The following is a 27923-nucleotide window of genomic DNA, read 5'->3' as shown; positions in this document are numbered from 1 at the left end:
GGCCAGGTCGCAGTTGCAAATGAGAACTTGTTCTCAACTAGCCTACCTGGTTAAATAAAGGTGAAATAAAAAAAATAAAAAAATAAATACCACAGCATGTGTCTATTCTAATCATTCTGCCCCTGCAGAATGATTGCCAAATATCATTTGGCCAGGCCTGGGGATATTGTGAAGAAGGAGAGCTTCGCCCAGGGTAGCACATCAGAGCATTACTCACAGCGGTTACAGGGAGGTGGCATGGGGCTAAACAAAATCGCTATTCATCTGCTTACTGACCTGTGTGCCAGGAGGATGAGGAAGAACACACACACACACCTCTGGTCCTTCAGTCAAGGCCATATGAGCCCAGCAGTCAGAATGAATGAGTCAGGCTGCCATGGGCACAAAGCATACCCTCTCTGTGAAAATATCACATCTGTGCTGTTTGCATCACATTGGAGTAATTTAGCAGACGCTCCTGTCCAGAGGGAGTTGCAATCAGGTTGGTGAGACAAAAGTGAAGACAGATGTTTCACGTGAGCTATCTGTATCTGTCAGCGACCATCATCACGATGAGTCACCCTAAATTTTGGCTGTGTCCCAAATGGCAAACTATTCCCCACATACAGTAGTGCACTACTTTTGACCAGAGCACAATGGGCTCTGGTTAAAAGTAGTCCACTATATGGAATAGGGTGCCATTTGGGACACAGGGCTGTGCTGTACCATACTGATCTGTATAGCTCTACCACTGTAATTGGCCAGACTCCCTCTACACATCCATCAAGGCTGACCTGCTGATGGTGAACCACTGTCTGAGACTGGATCGTCTCACATGTTTACATGCCTTTGATTCTCCGTGCAAAGTGAACTCGGACAAGACTGTCCAAAATGGAAGTAGAAAATGAGAGGTAGATGAAGAGCAGGCTCTGTGGGAACTGCAGAGTGCCTTCACACTCTGCGAACATATGCACAAACAAAAAAGCACTCGCACAAGTGCACACACACACGTAAACAAACATACTGACACACATTCACAGCAGGGGATGTCAGACTTGGCAGATGTGTTTTCTCTGATGTCATCCAAGCCATAAGAACACTCTGAGGGAGATACAGGTATTATTTTGAGTTAAATGAGGGATACAAAGTATATTGAAAGCTGGTGCTTCCACACAGGTGTGGTTCCTGAGTTAATTAAACAATTAACATCCTATAATGTTTAGGGTCATGTAAAAATGCTGGACAGGCCAATATTTGGGCCATTATTTAGGCTATCAGAACTATGCCCCCATAAGATGACAATTCCCCCATCCACAGGGTATGAGTGAGTGGTCAACGAATGGTTTGATGAGCATGAAAACAATGTAAATCATACGCCACGGCCGTCTCAGTCATCAGATCTCAACCCAATTGAACAATTATGGGAGTTTCTGGAGCGTCGCCTCAGACAGCGTTTTCTTGGAAGAATGGATGGGATAGAGAGTGACAGAGAGAGAGAAAGAGAGAGAGAAGGGATGGGGGGGGCATGCCATGAAATGAATAGCAACAAATACTATTAATTCCATTGCAGCACCTCAGGCAATGATAAACTAATGCGGGATGACGTCATGTAAATTGTGTAAATTGTGTATCAGATGCTGAATTGTAGATGATGTCTTACTTTCCATGTAGCTAAATGATGTAAACTAAATGAACCTGTGTATACCAAAATGAGTCACATAGTGAGTTGTACACAAGCAGTAGGACTGCGAGATAAATAGTTGTGCTTATGAAAATGCCTTTAGTGAGTCATACACAAACTGTCTAAACTAATGTGGCGGTTGACCGCAGACTGGTTATGTCATCTTGGGCTAGACGCTACCCCTAGAGTTGATTGACCCATGCGTCAATTTAATTAACATACAACAACAACAAAAAATCGATCTCACCAAAGGCTTAGACTTTTATGAATTAAGTAACTTGTCACTTCAAGGCAAAACGGTTAATGTGCCATTAAACTGAATTGCCTTGAATTTTGGAAAGTGCATTTAAGCATTTCAAAGAGAAATTATTTTTAAATGCCAAAAGTTCAGCAGGGAGGTTTTTCAGTGTCTATCGTCAGCAATTATCTCATGTGACATTTTGGATCACTTAGGAAAAACAGAAGGATCAAAAGAGAAATTACTCTTCAGAACCTGTTCTCTGAAATATGATTCACTTAATCTGGTACCTTTGTATAATTTTTAGCCAGTAGTTCTGAAAGTAGCACTCAAGATCCAAAAGTGATCGTCAAAAACGGTGTACTATGTCACATATGTGCAGATATGTGCGCCACGTCATTGCTCTTTCTCTCTCTGCTGTGTCCACTTAGCCATTGGGCACACCATGCAACCTCATTGGATAACGCTGGGCAGACCTCTTGCTAGTTGTTACTCAAATGCGAGGGGGGGGGGGTCATTGGCTAGAACTTGAATTGCAAGGGGGCTGGCCCGCATGGGGGAAAATGTTGGGAAAATGGCGTGTCAACAAAACACTCGCTTTTAAAATAGGTATTTAATGGCTAATTAAGGTAAGTTAATTCTGCATGTATGAACTACACATTGACACATCCAGCCCAAAGAAGGAGGTTTTAAAAATGCTTTCTTACTTGCCAATGTACCGGAGCATGTCCTGGAAACAGCTAGTATTCCTGGGGACATGGACAAAACAAAAAATACAAAAATACTTTACAATTGACATACATTTGAATCCTAACTTCACTTTCAGATAGTGAGAAATAATACCAGACACACTGTGGATGGCCACTTTATCTGCTGCAATCATTTCACAATAACAGGCTTCAGTATTGATTATATCTGGAGGAAGACAAAGGGTGAAGTATTAAACTGACTTCATTTGAGTTCATATCAGCCACATACACTACATCAAGTTAAACCAGGTGCTTTGGCTGTGTCAGGATGTTTGTCCTTAATAACCCCAGTACTGGTCTGTATGTGCATTCGTGTGTCCGTGTGTACACCTCCTGGGCGTTGACCTGAATAGTCTGTGTACCATCTCTTCCCCATCAACGCACTACCTTGGCTCCTTTCCCCAACAGCCCAAACGTAGAACCTTGCTGTGCCCCTGGACCAAGGTCTATCCACAGCCTCGTCACAGCCTCTTAGACTCCTGCTACATCCTCACAGCAGGTTCCTTCGTTAAAACTTCACCACAAAGTGCATGTGTGCTGCCCAAAGCTCCTCGTTAAACTAACCACACCACTCCGGGCTGGCAGGCACAGCCTGACATGACCAATAACTGACGCCAAGTCAGATGCCTGTTGGCACTTTGTAAATGGGCCTTGAAAAGCCATTTTCCATTTCTGCCCATTACATGAAATGTCCCTAATTTCATGCCGTGGGCAGACATGGTTTTATATGTAGAAAATTGCACTGTGAAAATCGGAGGCGGATTTCATTTTGCGGTATCAAACGTCATTACAATAATGGACCTGAGCTTTTAAGGCAAATACCTGATGGGTAAAATGTTCTCCAAGAATGATAGGCTTTTGGACTCTAGACCTGGGAGAACAGGCAGGTAGCGTGTGTATGGACAGACAGGGAAACGCAAACACACGAAAGAGACACACACACGCACATGCTTGCACACACACTCAGCCTCCCCAAAACAAACGTATCCATTCAAGTTGAAACAACATCTATCAGAAAGCCCTGATAGAATGAGAACCTGTACCTGTCTCCCTGTATTGGGCACAACCATGTATTTTAACTGGCAGCATTCAGGACTAAGTGAGCTGAGCCACAGTCACTGCGGTTTCCCTTCTCTAGCTACGGTGATAGAGAGTGGCTTTGGAGAGTGCGGCTGCCAGCCCGAGCCTAGCCAGATGATTGCTGTGAAATTCAAAGAGACACCTTATTTTTACCCAAGATCCTCTACCCTCTTTGGCCTCGGGCTTATAAGCGTCCGTGGTGTTCCTGCTCATGAAGCCTGCAGCCATGGCCAATTTTAAGATCAATAGTTTTGAATATCACAAGAAGGTCAAGATAAATATATATTGTTTAACTCGCCAGCTGTTGTAACTTGATCAATCGAGCTTGACAACAGTTCCTTCCTGTATGTAAACCTGGCCTGAAAACTTCCAAAGATAACCACACTGTGGACTCAGCCCACAGAGCACAACGCAGCCAAAATAAATATCCCTGGAGTGGCATTTTAAGAACTGCTCAGTCTTTGAAGATACTCTGTGGAGTCTATGGGTAACATTTTGAGAGGACTTGACCGTGGCCCTGTAGCGCTGTTTAATTCATCAACAAATACTAAAAGGAGGAAAGAGCCAGTAGAGCAGCGAGCAGCGGCGTAGTCTGTCCTTGTTCAGAGACAAAGTGGCGTGACAAACCGGCGACAGACTACTGTATCACCCTCTGAACTGGTACAATACTTAACAAGAGCATATGTCAGCTTGATTCGCCGAAGTCAACTCTCTTTGGCACAGTCGATGAAACCAATTATGCTCATCGGTGAGACACGCCTTTTGAAATTAATATTTTGGGAAGGGGGAAAAGAGATGTGCCTAGATGTGCTGAACGTCTCACTTCAAATCAACATCAGTGGGACTCACCCAGACAGCTTCCTGACGTTCAGTCCAGTTGGACTCACCCAGACAGCTTCCTGACGTTCAGTCCAGTTGGACTCACCCAGACAGCTTCCTGACGTTCAGTCCAGTTGGACTCACCCAGACAGCTTCCTGACGTTCAGTCCAGTTGGACGAGGCACTCAACAATCCCCAGAGGACATCTCTCATCTCTCATCTTTCTCTCTTCTCCTCCTTTTTTCCCTTCTTCTCCCAGGCAGAGATGAGGCTTTTAGTTGTTTTAGTGATCGTCAGACGTACCTACATAGCTTATTGCAATACAACATTTGCACGACATACATTTGTCTCAAGATATTTGCATAACACTTCCAACAGATTATCTTTTAATAATGTGCAGTGTGTCCTGAAAGAAAGCCGCGCCCTAAGGCATACAAACAGCCCTCAGAAACAAATGGTCTGTTACGATACACACATAGCCGTTGTATAAGCTTTCTGATCCTAGTGGAGGTATGCTAAGCTATTTGAACATCACAGCAAAGGCTACATAACATCAGCTCGAAGACACCAGCCACCTTTTTAATGAAATAACTTTCTTAGACACAGTCGATATGACAAACCTAATTTCTCAGGCTAGCAGCTGGAAGGAAGGCAGGCTGCACGAAGCAGGCGGCAGGCAGGCATCAGCATTCTCCCGGTGTGCGGTGCAGGCTGCAAACAGAAACAGGCGTTGTTGTGTTGCCCGCAGGCTGCACTAGGCTCCGTTCGTTCCGCTGTTTAAACACGCTAACGGTATTCTCTAACGGACACTCCCTCATTAACGGGAGAACACACCGGAGCGATGCGGCGAGTGGCGGGGAGCGGGAACGCTGAATGGCAGGTGTGACATTTCTGACAGCTCGCCGTCCGTCCCAGGTGTCCGTCCATTGCCGTCGACGAAGTCTGAGCGGAACAGGTTGGCCAGAACACGACACAGTCGTTTATTTATATGGTCTCACCGGAAGACCATGCAGGAATCTAGTAACTGTAAATAACTAAAAGGGAAATATTGCCAACAAACTTTTCTCTCATGTCTAAACTTGGGCATGAAAAGCATGTTTGGTGTTGGATGTCTTCAATATTGGTGCCAGTAAATGCGGGGTCAGACGATCACATCTGCAAACACACCTTCAGTACAGTATATGTTTGTTGATATCCATTTCCCACAGTGAATTGTGTGTGTGTGTGTGTGTGTGTGTGTGTGTGTGTGTGTGTGTGTGTGTGTGTGTGTGTGTGTGTGTGTGTGTGTGTGTGTGTGTGTGTGTGTGTGTGTGTGTGTGTGTGTGTGTGTGTGTGTGTGTGTGTGTGTGTGTGTGTGTGTGTGCGTAGATGTGTGCGTGCGCGTGTGGTTTGAGCTTCAACCCGTTCTCCTCTTCTACTAGCCTCTGGGGAGCCTCTGTTCTCAGGTACTAAAAGAATAGAGCTGCTATAGTACATTGGGCTGCAGGAATACACAAACAATGAAATATTCTGACTCACAGTCCGGGTAAAATCTTACTATGGAAGGAAAGATACAAACACAGAAATAACCTCACTTGAGGCTCTAGTGTGTGACTAACCTGAATTAATAACACAACATTCCAACAAACTCAGGTTACAAACATCTCCTCAGGTTTTGGATGGGAGCAAACACCTGCAGACAGTCAGACAAGCAAACTATTGACACGTCTGAAAATCTGTTTGGAGAAAGTGGCTTGAAACTGGAAGTGTTCAGACAGCCCTATCTACTGCTCCTGTTGTTGTCTGTGTTGTATAGAAGAGGGTGTTTTAGGACAGCAGAATGTCGAGAGAGAGAGAGAGAGAGAGAGAGAGAGAGAGAGAGAGAGAGAGAGAGAGAGAGAGAGAGAGAGAGAGAGAGAGAGAGAGAGAGAGAGAGAGAGAGAGAGAGAGAGAGAGAGAGAGAGAGAGAGAGAGAGAGAGAGAGAGAGAGAGAGAGAGAGAGAGAGAGAGAGAGAGAGAGAGAGAGAGAGAGAGAGAGAGAGAGAGAGAGAGAGAGAGAGAGAGAGAGAGAGAGAGAGAGAGAGAGAGAGAGAGAGAGAGAGAGAGAGAGAGAGAGAGAGAGAGAGAGAGAGAGAGAGAGAGAGAGAGAGAGAGAGAGAGAGATGAAAGGTCCAGTGTTGCCAACATCTGGTCAGGGTATCATGGCAACCACATCCATAATCTGAACCGGAATTCAGAATTATCCAGTGATCCACGCTAAACGCACAAACACACACCAACACAGACAGAGCAGGACCATCTGCCTGCTTCACCTGAGTAAACACACCCACACACGCTCGAGTGCACACACAAACACGCACGCACACTCTCCCACCTGTCGGCTGTCACAACCATATAGGTGTGAGAGGATCCACAGACAGAGCGGTCTCCTGGTGTTGTGTGTAGTCCATCGTCCCTGACAGTGACAGTGGTCTGTGTAACTGGTCATTGAATTAGCCTGCAGGTAGATAACTAGGATTACTGTCACTACTACCCTCTCAGAGGTAGCCCTAACCCGGGGTCCGGTGCTGAGTGGCTGGCATAGACTCTCAGGACCACTGCCTGATTATAATACACCCTCTGATGTTCCTTTCAACCACCACTTCTTATCTGTCGGTATGCTAATGGTCCGACTTGACTGGGAAAGGCAAGACTGTATTTTTGCTATGCATTGGGCTGTAGAAGGAGCACATGAGAATAACATTAATCAACGGCAGACAGCGGTCCTCTATTTCGTCTATTGTAAAATGACAGCTGTTTGGCCCGCAAGCCGCTTCCCATTATATGTGTCGTAAATACAAATCACTGTGCGGTCCGTGGCCTATTATTTTCTCATTTCATTGTAAAGGGAGGTTGGGCTCACACTACGCAGCCGACAGGGACATCAGTTAAACAAAGCCCTGGCTTTTATTACTTTTAGTCTGACATACAAAGCTCGTCTGTTGTTGTATACAGGAAAAGGTGGCGTGTTCCTCTTCAGCTTTATCGATCGTTCCTCTCCAGTGACAATGAATGTATTGACTCACTGCTTCTCAGATCTCATGTATTTAAAAAGAAAACTTTTCGACATTTAGTGAGACGGAGCAGGCTAGTTCAGAAGCATAAGGGATTCTGCCCTCAGTGTCTACAAGTAGACACCCATTACCACACACACACACACAGAGGTGACCAGGCACACACACGCCCGCGTGCGCACACACACACACACACACACTGCCTTCTCGTCATCCACCCAGCTTGCGGATAGCTTCTCCACTAGTAGCTACTTCGGTATGGAAGACAACGGCCCTCGGTGGAGTGGTAGAGGTTTGTAACGCTGTCAGACCAGGGTAAATCAATGAAAGAAATGTGTTATGCTCAAAACTGAAATAATTTGTTTTGCTGTGTGTCAGGAAAAGTGATTTGCTGTGTTGATGGTTTAATACAGAGAGTAAAGAAAAAGGCAAGTCCCGCCATCTTGGGTGTAGGGAAACGTGTAGAGATTCAGATTGTCAGAAACCACCTATAGCATGTCGTACAGGGACAGGTGGGAGGGATGGGTACAGGACTGGGAATGTTACATTACACTTGTTGTCATTGTGTCTTTGTCCTCATAATTGGGACTCGTTTCAGGAAAGTAGACATAAAGTACCAGTCAAAAGTTTGGACACACCTACTCATTACAGGGTTTGTCTTTATTTTTTACCACTTTCTAAACTGTAGAATAATAGTGAAGACATCAAACTATGAAATGACACATGGAATCATGTAGTAACCAAAACGATATCTAAATAGATTTTAGATTTTAGATTTTTCAAAGTAGCCACCCTTTGCCTTGACGACAGCTTTGCACACTCTTGGCATTCTCTCAACCAGCTTCATGAGGCTGTCACCTGGAATGAATTTCAATTAAGAGGTGTGCCTTGTTAAAAGTTAAATAGAGGAATTTCTTTCCATCTTAATGTGTTTGAGCCAATCAGTTGTGTTGTGACAAGGTAGGGGTGGTATACAGAAGATAGCCCTATTTGGTAAAAGACCAAGTCCACATTATGTCAAGAACAACTCAAATAAGCTTTGAAAAACGATAGTCCATCATTACTTTAAGACATGAAGGTCAGTCAATCCGGAAAATTTCAAGAACTTTGAAAGTTTCTTCAAGTGGAGTCGCAAAAACCATCAAGCACTATGATGAAACTGGCTCTCATGAGGATCACCACAGGAAAGGATGACACAGAGTTACCGCTGCTACAGAGGATAAGTTCATTCGAGTTACCAGCCTCAGAAATTGCAGCCCAAATAAATGCTTCACAGAGTTCAAGTAACAGACACATCTCAACATCAACTGTTCAGAGGAGACTGCATGAATCAGGCCTTCATGGTCGAATTGCTGCAAAGAAACCACTACCACGGACACCAATAAGAAGAGGAGACTTGCTTGGGCCAAGAAACACAAGCAATGGACATTAGACCGGTGGAAATCTGTCCTTTGGTCTGATGAGTCCAAATTTGAGATGTTTGGTTCCAACCGCTGTGACTTTGTGAGACGCAGAGTAGGTGAACGGATGATATCAGCATGTGTGGTTCCCACCGTGAAGCATGGAAGAGGTGTGGGGGTGCTTTGCTGGTGACACTGTCAGTGAGTTATTTAGAATTCAAGGCACACTTAACCAGCATGACTACCACAGCATTCTGCAGCGATACACCATCCCATCTGGTTTGCGCTTAGTGGGACAATCATTTGTTTTTCAACAGGACAATGACCCAACACACCTCCAGGCTGAGTATGGGCTATTTGACCAAGAAAGAGAGTGATGGAGTGCTGCATCAGATGACCTGGCCTCCACAATCACCTCACCTGAACACAATTGAGATGGTCCGGGATGAGTTTGACCGCAGAGTAAAGGAAAAGCAGCCAACAGAAAAAATAGTACAAATAAAGAAAAACCTTTGAATGAGTAGGTGTGTCCAAAATTTGTGTTGCTTACCACTTTCTGGAGGACCACTTTTTGAAATCAGTGGAATTAGAGTAGGATAGCTAAGGGGCTGGAGAAAACACCTGTCTTCAAACTAAGGGCATCCGTGATAGAGAGGGAGAAGCGTCCATCCATGCATACGGGTAAGATAGTCTAGCTAGCTACATTTTCAGATATTACACGTTTCTAATTTTGTCAGAAAGTCATTTTAATTTCAAGTTAAAATGCACTGTTAGCTAGCTATCTAATGTTAGCTGGCTGGCTCGTGTATGATCTGTGTAGTAATATTATTCGTATCTCAGAGCCATTTGCTTTGCGAGTTATAGCCTAATGTTAGCTAGCTAACATTGAACCTGGTTGGTTAGCTACCTGCAGATTCATGCAGGGTAGTAACGTCATGAGTTGGGATTATGGTTCATTGTTTAGATGTTTTAACAGAATGTTCATCATGTCACTGCAACAACTGTTGATAGACGTAGTTGGTCATTTCGCTCTATCTACTCCGATTTCAGGGCACTCTCGTCTCAGTGTGCCAGAGAGAAGAATAACTGATGGATTTACGAACGCTCAACACCTACTGAATATGGCCAGTGTCAGTAAACATTGGCAAAAAAAGCGTAATTAAGTTGTTGCCAGCAGCACATTTGCAGTCACCAACGATCTGGATAACATAAAAACAGCCTAACCACCTCTGCTAGGGAGAGTAAAATGGTCAGAGTGAACTCACTTGTGTCTGGTAGTAGCTAGCAAGCTAGCCAACGTTAGCCAGTTAGCTTGGGTGCTTGATTGCTGTTGTGAGGACAGAACGCTCGGATCAACCCAGAGTGTGCTCTGAACGCTCCGAGAGCGAAACGCTCTGAATTTACGAACACCCAGAGCACACTCTGGCACTCCAGATTAAATGTACGAACACATCCATAGTATAAACCAGCCTTTAGTCTTGAAATCTTTGGTTGTTTAGTACATGGCCTCACATGCGAATCCGTAAAGAGATGGGTGAGGCTAAAACTTAAGAGGGTGTGAACAATACTGAACGGGTGTAGACAAAGGAGAGCTCTCCAGTAGGTGTACCTACAAAGGCCAAGTTTATCAACTTTCAAAGCAGAATTACTTTCCCATTGTTCCTCAACTGTAGTGTATGATATACAATTTTCTAGCTCTGAGTGTCTACTTTTATCCAATGTAAAAAACATAATTTTGAATTTTGCTACAGAAGAGCGAATCGAGCCGGTTGGTCACAAATATATTAATAAACAAAAATATAAAATTGGTGTCTGTGTTGTATCTTAAAAGCACAAGCAACAAATATACACATTTGCAAAACATTCCTTTATTATAAATAAATCATTTGTATAAAAACTGGCATGCTTCAACCAGGGCATTTACAGATTCACAAGCCAGGGCTACCCATCCAGTTAGCCAATCGATACAAGAGACAAACTTTCTGAGTATGCAAGGTCGCACAACAGATGGGACAAGAATGAAAAAATCTTCACAACCACAAAAATACTTACAAGTAGAATAACAATAAACATCATGGTCGATTCTCATAGTTTCTTCTATTTTCTCTTTTAAATATTTTAATTTTTTAAACTCTTTTAATGTCTTTTTATCTCCCATATACATTTCCCTTATGTATAACTTTTACACTGTTTTGTTTTGTTATGTTTTTCTTTTGTATTCATTTTTTTCTCTGGACCATAGAGCCTGCAGTGGAGAGCCTGCATTCTCTTTTTTTTCACGGTTAGTTCAAGGTTTATGGCAGGACCGTTGTGCTGTGATTTACAGGAAGAGAGCGAACAGGGCCCACTGATTGGTGGTTGGTCTTTGTGGTCCCGCCTCTCTGGTGGTGGGTCGGTTTGATGTTGTCAGAACAATATAAAATGTCTCATGCTTGGGTTAGCGGTGGCGGTGGGAGTTCCATCTGTCTGTCTGTCTTTACGTCCGTCAGTCCGTCATCTGTCTGTCTGAGTGACAGCTCCTTTCCTCAGCTGTTCTCGCCCGTGGGGACCCTCCCTCCACTTTGGTGCTGTTAAGATGTTCAGATGGCATGATTACTGTAGCTGACATATGTCGTCTTAGTTGATGAAGCTGCCAGGGGGAAAAAGAGGGGAAGAGAAGAGAGGAAATATATCAGGAGATATGTACTTCCTATTGAGTGTAATATTAGTGCACACCTGCATCTGGGGTCTGAGGCTGTGTTTGTCAAGTCCGTTATGTTACATGTCCCCTGTAGCTGTTGTTTGTAAATGTCAGTTGTTTTTAAGCGACCATAGACTGCTGGCGCTGAGCTATCGTCAAGACGGTACCCTGTGCCCGCCTTGTTTAGGAGGATTTTAAAAGGAGACAATATTTCAAACTGTAGGAATCAGAACTGTTCCAGCAGTTTCTTCTTCACACAACACATACCCGAGGCAGTTAGTGTGTGTGTGTGTGTGTGTGTGTGTGTGTGTGTGTGTGTGTGTGTGTGTGTGTGTGTGTGTGTGTGTGTGTGTGTGTGTGTGTGTGTGTGTGTGTGTGTGTGTGTGTGTGTGTGTGTGTGTGTGTGTGTGTGATATTCTCGCCGACTAAACTGCTGACTGCAAGACTTCTGGGCGTTCAGGTCTGTAATGATGAAATAAGTTAAACCTGCTGCAGTTCAGAACACGGAACAGAGTAAACGAAGCCTCATTGCTCCGAACACTCCAGAACCGTTTAAACCTCTCAGAACACCCAGACCAACTCTGTGATGAAATAAATGTTTTAAACACCCACTGAACATTCTGAATCTCCACTGGTGAAATATTTTTTTTTCCAGGTCGTAGTGTCGATGAGGCAAGACTGGCTCCTCACACAACAAAGCTTTGACATTTAAGTAAGCTGCTCCACATAGTTAAGCTGAATGGGAAGCTCATTTTAACACTCTGTATGTGAAGTAAACAATAGTGCTCAAAAAACAGGTTGCAGCACTCAAGCTGCTCTATCAAGAACATTGTTCACAATTCAGACATGAAATTATTTGTTATTAAAAGTACTGATATTTGAATGAGAGATATGAAAAAGGGCCCAACTTACATGTTACTACTGTTATACTGTAGTTGTAGAGATTATCAAAAGGGTTGGTTATATCAGTGTAGTTGTATAGATTCTTTCTGTTGTGTGTAATTGTAGATCTATAGATTCGGGGTTTTTCTATGAGTTTAGATGTATAGATTGTTAGTTAAATTAGTGTAGATCAGGGATAATCAACTAGATTCAGCCACGGGCGGATTTTTTTGGAGCGGATGGTCGGGGGGCCAGAACATAATTACAAATTGACCGCAACAATCCCAGAAGGATATGTTTGACTAAAACATAACAATTTCAAATCTTGCTTACATTTGTACACGATCACGTGTCTCTCTACTATGCGTGGGAATACTTGGGGACAGATTTCCCCCAAAAATGTATTACTTGTAGCTGATTTCCTGCTGTTTTGACAGTCTTTTATGTCCAACAACGAAAATGTAACAAACACTTTATTTTTTATTTTATTTTTAAACTTGGGGGGGCCAAATAAAACCATTCAGCCCATGGGCCGTCAGTTGGGGAACCCTGGTGTAGATGTACTATATATACATGTATATGTATACTGTTAGGTGTATACAATATACCATTCGATATATAAGTGTATTATGTATAGGTTAGTAAAGGTGTGTTCTTACTCACTGTTGGTCTCCATGCTCTCACACAGCTCCGTCTGGACCTCTCCGTTGGGCCGGTCACCTCCCTTCTGCAGCTTGCCTGACATGGTGGCGGCGGTGACGATGGCCTTGAAGCTGCGTTTACGCTTGGGGATGTTCTGCTCCGGGTGGAAGATGATGACGTAGACCTTGGGCATGTACAGCATCCCCAGAGAGACAGAGGCGCTGAGGCTGAGCGAGATAGTTAGGGTGGTGGTCTGGATGTACATCTGGTGAGGGGAGGGAGGGAGGGAGGGAGGGAGGGAGGGAGGGAGGGAGGGAGAAGAGAGAGAGAGTAGAGGCATCAACATACTGTAACCACTAACAACTGTACACCGACAAATCTACGCTGATATATACCATACGCTGATATAAACCATACGCTGATATATACCATACGCTGATATAAACCATACGCTGATATAAACCATACGCTGATATAAACCATACGCTGATATAAACCATACGCTGATATAAACCATACGCTGATATAAACCATACGCTGACAAAAACCATTCGCTGATATAAACCATACGCTGATATAAACCATACGCTGACAAAAACCATACGCTGATATAAACCATACGCTGATATAAACCATACGCTGATATAAACCATACGCTGATATAAACCATACGCTGATATAAGCCATACGCTGATATAAACCATACGCTGATATAAACCATACGCTGATATAAACCATACGCTGATATAAACCATACGCTGATATAAACCATACGCTGATATAAACCATACGCTGATATAAACCATACGCTGATATAAACCATACGCTGATATAAACCATACGCTGACAAAAACCATACGCTGATATAAACCATACGCTGATATAAACCATACGCTGATATAAACCATACGCTGATATAAACCATACGCTGATATTTACCATACGCTGATATAAACCATACGCTGATATAAACTATACGCTGATATTTACCATACGCTGATATAAACCATACGCTGATATAAACCATACGCTGATATAAACCATATGCTGATATAAACCATACGCTGATATAAACCATACGCTGATATAAACCATATGCTGATATAAACCATACGCTGATATAAACCATACGCTGATATAAACCATACGCTGATATAAACCATACGCTGATATAAACCATACGCTGATATAAACCATACGCTGATATAAACTATACGCTGATATAAACCATACGCTGATATAAACCATACGCTGATATAAACTATACGCTGATATAAACCATACGCTGATATAAACCATACGCTGATATAAACCATACGCTGATATAAACCATACGCTGATATAAACCATACGCTGACAAAAACCATACGCTGATATAAACCATACGCTGATATAAACCATACGCTGATATAAACCATACGCTGATATAAACCATACGCTGACAAAAACCATACGCTGATATAAACCATACGCTGATATAAACCATACGCTGATATAAACCATACGCTGATATTTACCATACGCTGATATAAACCATACGCTGATATAAACTATACGCTGATATTTACCATACGCTGATATAAACCATACGCTGATATAAACCATACGCTGATATAAACCATATGCTGATATAAACCATACGCTGATATAAACCATACGCTGATATAAACCATACGCTGATATAAACCATACGCTGATATAAACCATACGCTGATATAAACCATACGCTGATATAAACCATACGCTGATATAAACCATACGCTGATATAAACCATACGCTGATATAAACCATACGCTGATATAAACCATACGCTGATATAAACCATACGCTGATATAAACCATACGCTGATATAAACCATACGCTGATATAAACCATACGCTGATATAAACTATACGCTGATTTAAACCATACGCTGATATAAACCATACGCTGATATAAACCATACGCTGATATAAACCATACGCTGATATAAACCATACGCTGATATAAACCATACGCTGATATAAACCATACGCTGATATAAACCATACGCTGATATAAACCATACGCTGATATAAACCATACGCTGATATAAACCATATGCTGATATAAACCATACGCTGATATAAACCATACGCTGATATAAACCATAGGCTGATATAAACCATACGCTGATATAAACCATACGCTGATATAAACTATACGCTGATATAAACCATACGCTGATATAAACCATACGCTGATATAAAACATACGCTGATATAAACCATACGCTGATATAAACCATACGCTGATATAAACCATACGCTGATATAAACCATACGCTGATATAAACCATACGCTGATATAAACCATACGCTGATATAAACCATATGCTGATATAAACCATATGCTGATATAAACCATACGCTGATATAAACCATACGCTGATATAAACCATACGCTGATATAAACCATACGCTGATATAAACCATACGCTGATATAAACCATACGCTGATATAAACCATACGCTGATATAAACTATACGCTGATTTAAACCATACGCTGATATAAACCATACGCTGATATAAACCATATGCTGATATAAACCATACGCTGATATAAACCATACGCTGATATAAACCATACGCTGATATAAACCATACGCTGATATAAACCATACGCTGATATAAAACATACGCTGATATAAACCATACGCTGATATAAACCATACGCTGATATAAACCATACGCTGATATAAACCATACGCTGATATAAAACATACGCTGATAACCCTACAATGGCTACTAAACAATGATACTTGACAAAACAAAACCCCTATGGTATCATATCACTGAGCGGAGGCTTCATCAGAAATAAACACAAACTTGCGCACGCACACAGACACACTAACACACACACACACACACACACACACACACACACACATGCACACAGACCCCTCCACCACTGGAAGGATTCCTCTCAAAGCGCAGCCACTCATCTGTGTCCATCCCTGACTATAACATGGTGTAGGAATCACATCTAGCAGATGGCCAGTCACGCTTCTTCAGTCACAACAACACAACACAGCCCCGGCTAGCCAGCGTAGCGTTCCGCTGAGGAAAACAAAGCAGTGCTCCACCGCCCGCTCCCTCGCCAAGAGAGAACAGACGTGAACAGATTACACATGTTGACAGTAATACCAATTTACAGTATATCCTCTCTAATGAGAGCATCCGGAAAGAAGATGAGAAAAGGCTTAGACGTTGAAGTGTGTGTGTGTGTGTGTATATGTGTGTGCGCTTGTGAGTGTGTGTGTGTGTAGGGTGGTAGAAATTATCCGAACATTATGTTGAATATAATAAACTACACTCATCAATACGACTCCATTATCATGTGAATGCTACAGTAGATGTCCATAATCGTGTCCAGTGGGTATCGCCAAGGTTGCGAACCTTGCATCACCACTCGGAATACTATAAGATGCACGTGTCTAGGTTCACCGTTATGCAATTATTAAGAGGCTAAGGGACAAAGGAACTAATGCCTTGCAATCAATGTCCTAGCATTTAATGATTGAGTTAACCTTGACTCAGAGATGCATAGTTAGACCAAGCATATACAGTGGCTTGCGAAAGTATTCATCCCCTTGGCATTTTTCCTATTTTGTTGCCTTACAACCTGGAATTAAAATAGATTTTTGGGGGGTTTGTATCATTTGATTTACACAACATGCCTACCACTTTGAAGATCCAAATATTTTTTTTTGTGTGAAAAAAACAAGAAATAAGAAAAAAAAATGAAAACTTGAGCGTGCATTACTATTCACCCCCCCAAAGTCAATACTTTGTAGAGCCACCTTTTGCAACAATTACAGCTGCAAGTCTCTTGAGGTATGTCTCTATAAGCTTGGCACATCTAGCCATTGGGATTTTTGCCCAATCTTCAAGGCAAAACTTCTCCAGCTCCTTCAAGTTGTAAGGGTTCCGCTGGTGTACAGTAATCTTTAAGTCATACCACAGATTCTCAATTGGATTGAGGTCTGGGCTTTGACTAGGCCATTCCAAGACATTTAAAATGTTTCCCCTTAAACCACTAGAGTGTTGCTTTAGCAGTATGCTTAGGGTCATTATCCTGCTGGAAGGTGAACCTCCGTCCCAGTCTCAAATCTGTGGAAGACTGAAACAGGTTTCCCTCAAGAATTTCCCTGTATTTAAAGCCATCCATCATTCCTTCAATTCTGACCAGTTTCCCAGTCCCCGCCAATGAAAAACATCCACACAGCATGATCCTGCCATCACCATGTTTCACTGTGGGGATGAAGTATCGGGGGGGATGAGAAGTGTGGGTTTGCGCCAGACATAGTGTTTTCCTTGATGGCCAAAAAGCTCAAATTTAGTCTCTTCTAACCAGAGTACCTTCTTCCATATGTTTGGGGAGTCTCCAACATGCCTTTTGGCGAACACCAAACGTGTTTGCTTATTTTTTTAAATTAATAAATGGCTTTTTTCTGGCCACGTAAAGCCCAGCTCTGTGGAGTGTACGGCTTAAAGAGGTCCTATGGAGCCAGGAGTCTTCACCTCTCCTGGCTTCAGTGACCCTAGGACTTCTGTGAGAGCATCTCCTCATCGTGATTGTCACAGATACGGTGTGTTTGACCCCTATGATAGCCCACAGATGGTCTGTCTTTCAAACAATGCCATAAATCGTGATTGAGTCATCACGCTGGGCCAGCAAGTTGCTAGAGGCATCTTCATCACTGGCCTTTCTCATCGTTCACATTTGTTCACTCGCTATTTTCCACTCCGTGTCTGTACTGTAGATGCTGTTCTTCCACTAATCTCATTGCAACTCCCCTCCAAGTCTCCGACCACTACCTTGTATCCTTTTCCCTCTCGCTCTCATCCAACACTTCCCACACTGCCCCTACTCGGATGGTATCGCGCCGTCCCAACCTTCGCTCTCTCTCCCCCGCTACTCTCTCCTCTTCCATCCTATCATCTCTTCCCTCTGCTCAAACCTTCTCCAACCTATCTCCTGATTCTGCCTCCTCAACCCTCCTCTCCTCCCTTTCTGCATCCTTTGACTCTCTATGTCCCCTATCCTCCAGGCCGGCTCGGTCCTCCCCTCCTGCTCCGTGGCTCGACGACTCATTGCGAGCTCACAGAACAGGGCTCCGGGCAGCCGAGCGGAAATGGAGGAAAACTCGCCTCCCTGCGGACCTGGCATCCTTTCACTCCCTCCTCTCTACATTCTCCTCTTCTGTCTCTGCTGCTAAAGCCAATTTCTACCACTCTAAATTCCAAGCATCTGCCTCTAACCCTAGGAAGCTCTTTGCCACCTTCTCCTCCCTCCTGAATCCTCCTCCCCCTCCTCCCCCCTCCTCCCTCTCTGCTGATGACTTCGTCAACCATTTTGAAAAGAAGGTCGACGACATCCGATCCTCGTTTGCTAAGTCAAACGACACCGCTGGTTCTGCTCACACTGCCCTACCCTGTGCTTTGACCTCTTTCTCCCCTCTCTCTCCAGATGAAATCTCGCGTCTTGTGACGGCCGGCCGCCCAACAACCTGCCCGCTTGACCCTATCCCCTCCTCTCTTCTCCAGACCATTTCCGGAGACCTTCTCCCTTACCTCACCTCGCTCATCAACTCATCCTTGACCGCTGGCTACGTCCCTTCCGTCTTCAAGAGAGCGAGAGTTGCACCCCTTCTGAAGAAACCTACACTCGATCCCTCCGATGTCAACAACTACAGACCAGTATCCCTTCTTTCTTTTCTCTCCAAAACTCTTGAACGTGCCGTCCTTGGCCAGCTCTCCTGCTATCTCTCTCAGAATGACCTTCTTGATCCAAATCAGTCAGGTTTCAAGACTAGTCATTCAACTGAGACTGCTCTTCTCTGTGTCACGGAGGCGCTCCGCACTGCTAAAGCTAACTCTCTCTCCTCTGCTCTCATCCTTCTAGACCTATCGGCTGCCTTTGATACTGTGAACCATCAGATCCTCCTCTCCACCCTCTCCGAGCTGGGCATCTCCGGCGCGGCCCACGCTTGGATTGCGTCCTACCTGACAGGTCGCTCCTACCAGGTGGCGTGGCGAGAATCTGTCTCCGCACCACGTGCTCTCACCACTGGTGTCCCCCAGGGCTCTGTTCTAGGCCCTCTCCTATTCTCGCTATACACCAAGTCACTTGGCTCTGTCATATCCTCACATGGTCTCTCCTATCATTGCTATGCAGACGACACACAATTAATCTTCTCCTTTCCCCCCTCTGATAACCAGGTGGTGAATCGCATCTCTGCATGTCTGGCAGACATATCAGTGTGGATGACGGATCACCACCTCAAGCTGAACCTCGGCAAGACGGAGCTGCTCTTCCTCCCGGGGAAGGACTGCCCGTTCCATGATCTCGCCATCACGGTTGACAACTCCATTGTGTCCTCCTCCCAGAGTGCTAAGAACCTTGGCGTGATCCTGGACAACACCCTGTCGTTCTCAACTAACATCAAGGCGGTGACCCGTTCCTGTAGGTTCATGCTCTACAACATTCGCAGAGTACGACCCTGCCTCACGCAGGAAGCGGCGCAGGTCCTAATCCAGGCACTTGTCATCTCCCGTCTGGATTACTGCAACTCGCTGTTGGCTGGGCTCCCTGCCTGTGCCATTAAACCCCTACAACTCATCCAGAACGCCGCAGCCCGTCTGGTGTTCAACTTTCCCAAGTTCTCTCACGTCACCCCGCTCCTCCGCTCTCTCCACTGGCTTCCAGTTGAAGCTCGCATCCGCTACAAGACCATGGTGCTTGCCTACGGAGCTGTGAGGGGAACGGCACCTCCGTACCTTCAGGCTCTGATCAGGCCCTACACCCAAACAAGGGCACTGCGTTCATCCACCTCTGGCCTGCTCGCCTCCCTACCTCTGAGGAAGTACAGTTCCCGCTCAGCCCAGTCAAAACTGTTCGCTGCTCTGGCACCCCAATGGTGGAACAAACTCCCTCACGACGCCAGGTCAGCGGAGTCAATCACCACCTTCCGGAGACACCTGAAACCCCACCTCTTTAAGGAATACCTAGGATAGGATAAAGTAATCCTTCTAACCCCCCCCCCCTTAAAAGAGTTAGATGCACTATTGTAAAGTGGTTGTTCCACTGGATATCATAAGGTGAATGCACCAATTTGTAAGTCGCTCTGGATAAGAGCGTCTGCTAAATGACTTAAATGTAATGTAAATGTACATAATGCATGCGTGTGTACAGTGTGCTCTGACAATGTAACGGTGTGGACTGGTACACATCTCTAGGCAGGCCTTGAGGCCTGCGTGCCACAACTTCGGCATGGCAGCATTATTATCTGTGTGTCAGTGTGTGTCAACTAGCGTTAGCGTTATAGGTGTGAGTTAGCTAGAGGGCTAATGTGATATTCCATTAGCCGTTACAGGATCGGTACTGTTTGGCGTCGCACAGAGAATTTTCAACCAACCTTATCTTCGTTCGGCCAAACGTGTATCTTCTTAAATGTCCTTGTCCAGTTGCAGGTAGTTGGTTTGAACTTAGAAAATGCTGTGTTATTAAAATAAACACATGTTTTGCTCCGTGAAGTAATCCAACAATGTGTACGTCGACATCTTCTCTATTTCAAAACATACATGTTCAGCCGAATCGTGAACGAAGATAGTATCACCAAGTTAAGTTAGGTCGAAAATTCTCTATGCTACGCCAAACAGTACCTATCCTGTCACGTCCAATGGTGCATCACATTAGCCCGTTTCAATCTGCTAGATACAGGTAACTGCCAAAATAAAGGAAACTTGAGTACATTTTTTGAGTAAATGAGGGATACAAAGTACACTGCTCAAAAAAATAAAGGGAACACTTAAACAACACAATGTAACTCCAAGTCAATCACACTTCTGTGAAATCAAACTGTCCACTTAGGAAGCAACACTGATTGACAATACATTTCACATGCTGTTGTGCAAATGGAATAGACAAAAGGTGGAAATTATAGGCAATTAGCAAGACACCCCCAATAAAGGAGTGGTTCTGCAGGTGGTGACCACAGACCACTTCTCAGTTCCTATGCTTCCTGGCTGATGTTTTGGTCACTTTTGAATGCTGGCGGTGCTTTCACTCTAGTGGTAGCATGAGACGGAGTCTACAACCCACACAAGTGGCTCAGGTAGTGCAGCTCATCCAGGATGGCACATCAATGCGAGCTGTGGCAAGAAGGTTTGCTGTGTCTGTCAGCGTAGTGTCCAGAGCATGGAGGCGCTACCAGGAGACAGGCCAGTACATCAGGAGACGTGGAGGAGGCCGTAGGAGGGCAACAACCCAGCAGCAGGACCGCTACCTCCGCCTTTGTGAAAGGAGGAGCACTGCCAGAGCCCTGCAAAATGACCTCCAGCAGGCCACAAATGTGCATGCGTCTGCTCAAACGGTCAGAAACAGACTCCATGAGGGTGGTATGAGGGCCCGACGTCCACAGGTGGGGGTTGTGCTTACAGCCCAACACCGTGCAGGACGTTTGGCATTTGCCAGATAACACCAAGATTGGCAAATTCGCCACTGGCGCCATGTGCTCTTCACAGATGAAAGCAGGTTCACACTGAGCACATGAGCACATGTGACAGACGTGACAGAGTCTGGAGACCCCGTGGAGAACGTTCTGCTGCCTGCAACATCCTCCAGCATGACCGGTTTGGCGGTGGGTCAGTCATGGTGTGGGGTAGCATTTCTTTGTGGGGCCGCACAGCTCTCCATGTGCTCGCCAGAGGTAGCCTGACTGCCATTAGGTACCGAGATGAGATCCTCAGACCCCTTGTGAGACCATATGCTGACACATACAGTGGGGCAAAAAAGTATTTAGTCAGCCACCAATTGTGCAAGTTCTCCCACTTAAAATGTTGAGAGAGGCCTGTAATTTTCATCATAGGTACACTTCAACTATGACAGACAAAATGAGGGAAAAAAATCCTGAAAATCACATTGTAGGATTTTTTATGAATTTATTTGCAAATTATGGTGGAAAATAAGTATTTGGTCAATAACAAAAGTTTATCTCAATTCTTTGTTATATACCCTTTGTTGGCAATGACAGAGGTCAAACGTTTTCTGTAAGTCTTCACAAGGTTTTCCCACACTGTTGCTGGTATTTTGGCCCATTCCTCCATGCAGATCTCCTCTAGAGCAGTGATATTTTGGGGCTGTTGCTGGGCAACACGGACTTTCAACTCCACAGGCATCCTATCTCAGTCACCAGATCTCAACCCAGTTGAACACTTATGGGGAAACTTGGAGCCGTGCCTGAGACAGCGTTTTCTACCACCATCAACAAAACACCAAATGATGGAATTTCCAATGGAAGAATGGTGTGAGTGTAGAATCTGTGTGAGCAGCGATTCAATGCCAGCTAGGTGTGACTCATATAGAAGGTCACCCTGTTAGCTAAGCTCTCTGTCCCTGTGACATCCCTTTCCTCTCACATCAGCTCTGGAGAGAACATATCGTACCAACACAACAACAGCTGCCTAGAGGGAGAATAGGCTAGAGAACACAATATAGGGCATTTATGCAGTAGGTGCTACTCATACAGCCAGACTAAGGTAGGGAAGTATCCTACCAAAAAACAACAATTTAATTCAAAATGTAACTGTCTCCCATTGACATTGCCGCATGACTAGAGGAAACGTTGATTTAAGTGGAAGTTAGGATTCACTCCATCTTAGAGCAATACTTTTGGTGCACTATATGTGAAGAACAGGGTGCCATATGGGATTGGCCCCAATTCCCTCTTCAGTGACTCATCAAATGCTCATTCAACGACATGGACACTCAACTCCTAATATCTGATCTGAGTTTATCTTCACAGCGGTTATGTGTTATCTACTTTAATAGGATATAGAGCAGCTTAAGCTGTAGATTACAGGCGAAGGATCCCTGGGTGGACGTGGGCAGAGAGATCAGAGCACTGACAGGACGGCGTGTACATACAGAGAGTGATCTCCTCCGATGAGAGAAAGAGAGAAGGGAAAAGGGAGGAGAGAAAGAGAGGGGAGGAGGGAGAGAGGAGAAAGAGATAAAGGCAATAGGGGAGAGACAGGGAGAATGAAAAAGACAAGAGGTAGAATGACAGTCAAAGAGGGAGAAAGAGAGAAAAAACAGAGAGCGAGAAAGGAAGAAGAGAGCAATAGAGAGAGGCATTCCTCAGACCACTAAGCCCTCCATTACAAAAGCAGCACGTCTGGAGATAGCAGTTTTCATTACACTCAGCTGAGAGCAGGAGGATCCTCCCAGCAGATGTATTTAACCTTTATTTAACTAGGCAAGTCAGTTAAGAACAAATTCCTATTTACAATGACTGCCTACCCCTTGCCAAACCCTAAGCCGGACAATGCTGGGCACCGCCCTATGGGACTCCCAATCACAGCCAGTTGTGATACAGCCTAGAATTGAACCAGGGTCTGTAGTGACGCCTCTAACACTAAGATGCAGTGCCTTAGACCGCTGCACCACTCGGGAGATGTTTGCTGTACATCCACACATGCACGCACACACAAACACACACTCTCCCGCTTTCTCTCTCTCTCTTTCACTCTCTCTCTCTTTCTCTCTCTTTTTCTGTCTCTCTCCCTCCCTCCCTCTCTCTCTTTCTCTCCTCTCTATCGCCCCTCCATCCCTCCATCTCTCCCTCGCTGGGCAGGTATGATAGGTGGAAATGGTAAATATGTGCTTTAGTGGGGCTGACCCGCTGTGAATAGGGAAATTAGCTCCACTCTGCTAGCCACCACTGCTCTCCTTCCTATGGTATAAAGCTGTCTTTAGAGAAGTCAATACTCTACAAAATACAAAATACCTCCATCCAAAACCATCACTTAAACCACAGGGTTGGGGAGTAACGGATTACATGTAATCCATTACATGTAAGAGATTACTTTAAAAAAAAAAATGTAATCCGTTACGTTACAAGCAAAAATATTGTCATCAGATTACAGATACTTTTGAAAAACTAGAGGCATTACTTCGAGGATTACTTTTAAATTCAGAAAGGATGTTTGTGGAAAACAATCTTGACACTTCTCTGTTTTCTCAATGACATTCAAATCAGCATTGAAAAAAGGCACAAGTTTAAGTTTGTTCCACCTGAGCGAGTCTGACCACAAGTCAAAGACCACTATGATGACACACAAAATGTGTTTGATGGATCGCGGGAAAAGAGCAGGAACAGGCTTTTGAAGGCTACAGTCCAAGATATGTCTTCCAATGGTGCGGCTGCTGTCGGCATCCAAGATTATCCAACATGTATAAGCACTTGGAGGTAAGGATGACAGCGGTGGTATAGTCTATGGCGATACGGATATCACATATTATTGATATCTACATTGCGCATTGATGTGAATCACACTGCTGCTCTCATATATATCCATGGGTTCTTGAAGAATAGAACTTATAAATGCCTCATGAGCAAAGTTCAACTGTTGTAACTCATCAGAACCCAAAATATAAGCTTGTTTTACTTCAATGTCTGTAAACATTGTAAATATAAACAAACCCTGTATAACCTCATAACATGGTTAAAACAATACTTTTGATATCATGGATGGTCAGTCCTTGTATTCATAGCTCTGTCTATTAATCTGAGAGTGGTTACATTTCTCCAGGACCATCCCTCTGCTTTTTTACCAAAACAGAGGCGGGGCAACTGTTTTGTTATTGTTTCATCTGTGGATTTGCCCTTTAAACAGCTGCATATTTTCAAGATATCAAAGTGTCGCCAACAAAGAGGTAAACAATAGTACTATAGTAAACGCATAATATGGCATTCATTTTTCACATGTAAATAGCACTTTTCAGTAGTGCTCAAAACATGCCATTCCATGAGCTCAGCATAAATTTTTCAACTCAAATCAATGAGCCCAATCACTCCTCCATGACAACAAAATCATAAACAACAGAGTAGGGCTGGCTAATAAGTCCTTAGTTTTAGGGTCATGCTCAGGTAAAACAATTTGGCTAATCTATACCTCCATATGTCCAAGTCTTGTTCTTGATATCAAGGGGTATAACATTTATTGGAATGACTGTAATTCTGATAGACTTTGGTTTTTAATGTAAAGATATAATTTAATAGTATTATTATATGTAGTAGAAAGCGATAGGTGAGAAGAAGCCTACATAACCAACCTATAAAGTAAAAATTAACATCCATATATGGCCAGCTATGTAAACTTTAACATTGATTTATCCTGCAAAAGATGTCGTTCAATTGGAAAAATATTTTTTTGTCTTCTTCTAATGCCTCTTAAGGAGAAAGTAATCTAAAAGTAACGGAATGTAATCAGATTATGTTACCGAGTTTGGGTTATCCAAAAGTTACATTATAGATTACAATTTTGGACAGGTAATTAGTAACTGTAATGCAGGTATTTCAAAACAGGTGTCACGTTTCCTGACCTGTTTTCTGTTGTGTTTGTATTATTTAGTTGGTCAGGGCGTGAGTTGGGGTGGGTTGTCTGTGTCATTTTCTATGAGGGGATGTTTGTGTTCGGCCGGGTATGATTCTCAATCAGAGGCAGCTGTAGATCGTTGTCCCTGATTGAGAATCATACTTAGGCAGCCGGGGTTCACGTGTGTGTTTGTGGGTGTTTGTATCTTGTGTATCTTGTGTCAGTGTTCGTGCCTCACGGGACTGTTTGACGGTAGTTTCATTTTGTATTTTGTATCGTATATGGTTTATTTTGTGTTATTAAATTACCATGGAAACCAACCACTCCGCATTTTGGTCTGATCCGTCTCGCCTCTCCTCGTCCGAGGAGGAGGATTGCGACTACCGTAACAACAGGGGTACGCGCAATGCCGTCGGGTGTACGCCAAACAAAAAAAGTATCGCCAAATAAAAAAAGTATTTAGTGCCATCAATCATTCCTTCCATTCTGACCAGTATCCGAGTCCCTGCCTGATGAAAAAATGGGATGGTGTTCTCGGGGTGATGGGAGGTGTTGGGTTTGCGTCAGACATAGCACTTTCCTTAATGGCCAAAAAGCTCAATATTAGTATCATCTGACCAGAGTACAGTTGAAGTCGGAAGTTTACACACACCTTAGCCAAATACATATTCAGTTAAGATCACCGCTTTATTTTAAGAATGTGAAATGTCAGAATAATTGTAGAGAGAATGATTTATTTCAGCTTTTATTTCTTTCATCACATTCCCAGTGGGTCAGATGTTTACATAAACTCAATTAGTATTTGGTAGCATTGGCTTTAAATTGTTTAACTTGGGTCAAATGTTTCGGGTAGCCTTCCACAAGCTTCCCACTATAAGTTGGCTGAATTTTGGCCCATTCCTCCTGTCAGAGCTGCTGAAACTGGGTCAGGTTTGTAGGCCTCCTTGCTCGCACACGCTTTTTCAGTTCTGCTCACACATTTTCTATAGGATTGAGGTCAGGGCTTTGTGATGGCCACTCCAATACCTTGACTTTGTTGTCCTTAAGCCATTTTGCCACAAGTATGCTTGGGGTCATTGTCCATTTGGAAGACCCATTTGCGACCAAGCTTTAACTTCCTGAGTGATGTCTTGAGTTGTTGCTTCAATATATCCACATAATTTCCCTTCCTCATTATGCCATCTATTTTGTGAAGTGCAACAGTCCCTCCTGCAGCAAAGCACCCCCACAACATAATGCTGCCACCCCTGTGCTTCACGGTTGGGATGGTGTTCTTCGGCTTGCAAGCCTCCCCTTTTTTCCTCCAAACATAACGATGGTCATTATGGCCAAACAGTTCTATTTTGTTTCATCAGACAAAATTAGATTTCTCCAAAAAGTACAATCTTTGTCCCCATGTGCAATTGCAAACTGTAGTCAAGTTTGCTTTTTTATGGTGGTTTTGGAGCAGTGGCTTCTTCCTTGCTGAGCGGCCTTTCAGTTTATGTCGATATAGGACTCGTTTTACTGTGGATATTGATACTTTTGTACTTGTTTCCTCCAGCATCTTCACAAGGTCCTTTGCTGTTGTTCTGGGATTGATTTGCACTTTCCGCACCAAAGTGCGTTCATCTCTAGGAGACAGAACGCGTCTCTTTCGTGAGCAGTATGACAGCTGCGTGGTCCCATGGTGTTTATGCTTGCGTACTATTGTTTGTACAGATGAACGTGGTACCTTCAGGCATTTGTAAATTACTCCCAAGGATGAACCAGACTTATGGAGGTCTACAATTTATTTTCTGAGGTCTTGGCTGATTTCTTTTGATTTTCCCATGATGTCAAGCAAAGAGGAACTGAGTTTGAAGGTAGGCTTTGAAATACATCCACAAGTACACCTCCAATTTACTCAAACTATGTCAATTAACCTATCAGAAGCTTCTAAAGCCATGACATAATTTTCTCGAATTTTCCTAAGTGGTTTAAAGGCACAGTCAGCTTAGTGTATGTAAACTTCTGACCCACTGGGATTATGATACGGTGAATTATAAGTGTAATATTCTGTCTATAAACAATTGTTGTAAAAATTACTTGTGTCATGCACAAAGTAGATGTCCTGACCGGCTTGCCAAAACTATAGTTTGTTAACAAGAAATGTGTGGAGTGGTTGAAAAACGAGTTTTAAAGACTCAAACCTAAGTGTATGTAAACTGTAGAACCATTTACCAGTCAAAAGTTTGGACACATCTACTCATTCCAGGGTTTTTCTTTATTTTTTACTATGTAATACATTGTAGAGTAATAGTGAAGGCATCAACACTATGAAATAACACATATGGAATCATGTAGTAACCAAAAAAA

General features: G+C 43.6%; 1 protein-coding gene across 4 annotated transcripts in view; it reads right to left on the bottom strand.

The window, feature by feature from the left end:
• Positions 1 to 10826: 10826 nt before the first annotated feature.
• Positions 10827 to 27923, bottom strand: part of LOC139565752 (metabotropic glutamate receptor 8-like) — a 386874-nt gene continuing 369777 nt past the window's right edge. The window contains exons 10-11 of one of the 4 annotated variants that reach the window (XM_071386286.1): positions 13204 to 13447; positions 10827 to 11607 (exon numbers count right to left, since the gene is read on the bottom strand). In XM_071386286.1, the coding sequence (XP_071242387.1) occupies positions 11558 to 11607; positions 13204 to 13447 (294 nt within the window). In that variant the 3' untranslated portion in view covers positions 10827 to 11557. Of the gene's footprint in view, positions 11608 to 13199; positions 13448 to 27923 lie in introns of all 4 variants that reach the window. The other 3 variants (XM_071386287.1, XM_071386284.1, XM_071386285.1) reach the window with 3 other exon arrangements.

This window comes from Salvelinus alpinus, chromosome 37 (assembly GCF_045679555.1).
Source record: "Salvelinus alpinus chromosome 37, SLU_Salpinus.1, whole genome shotgun sequence".
NCBI lineage: Eukaryota > Metazoa > Chordata > Actinopteri > Salmoniformes > Salmonidae > Salvelinus > Salvelinus alpinus.
The sequence above is the reverse complement of the archived record's forward strand: the minus strand, read 5'-3'. Positions and strand labels throughout refer to the sequence as shown.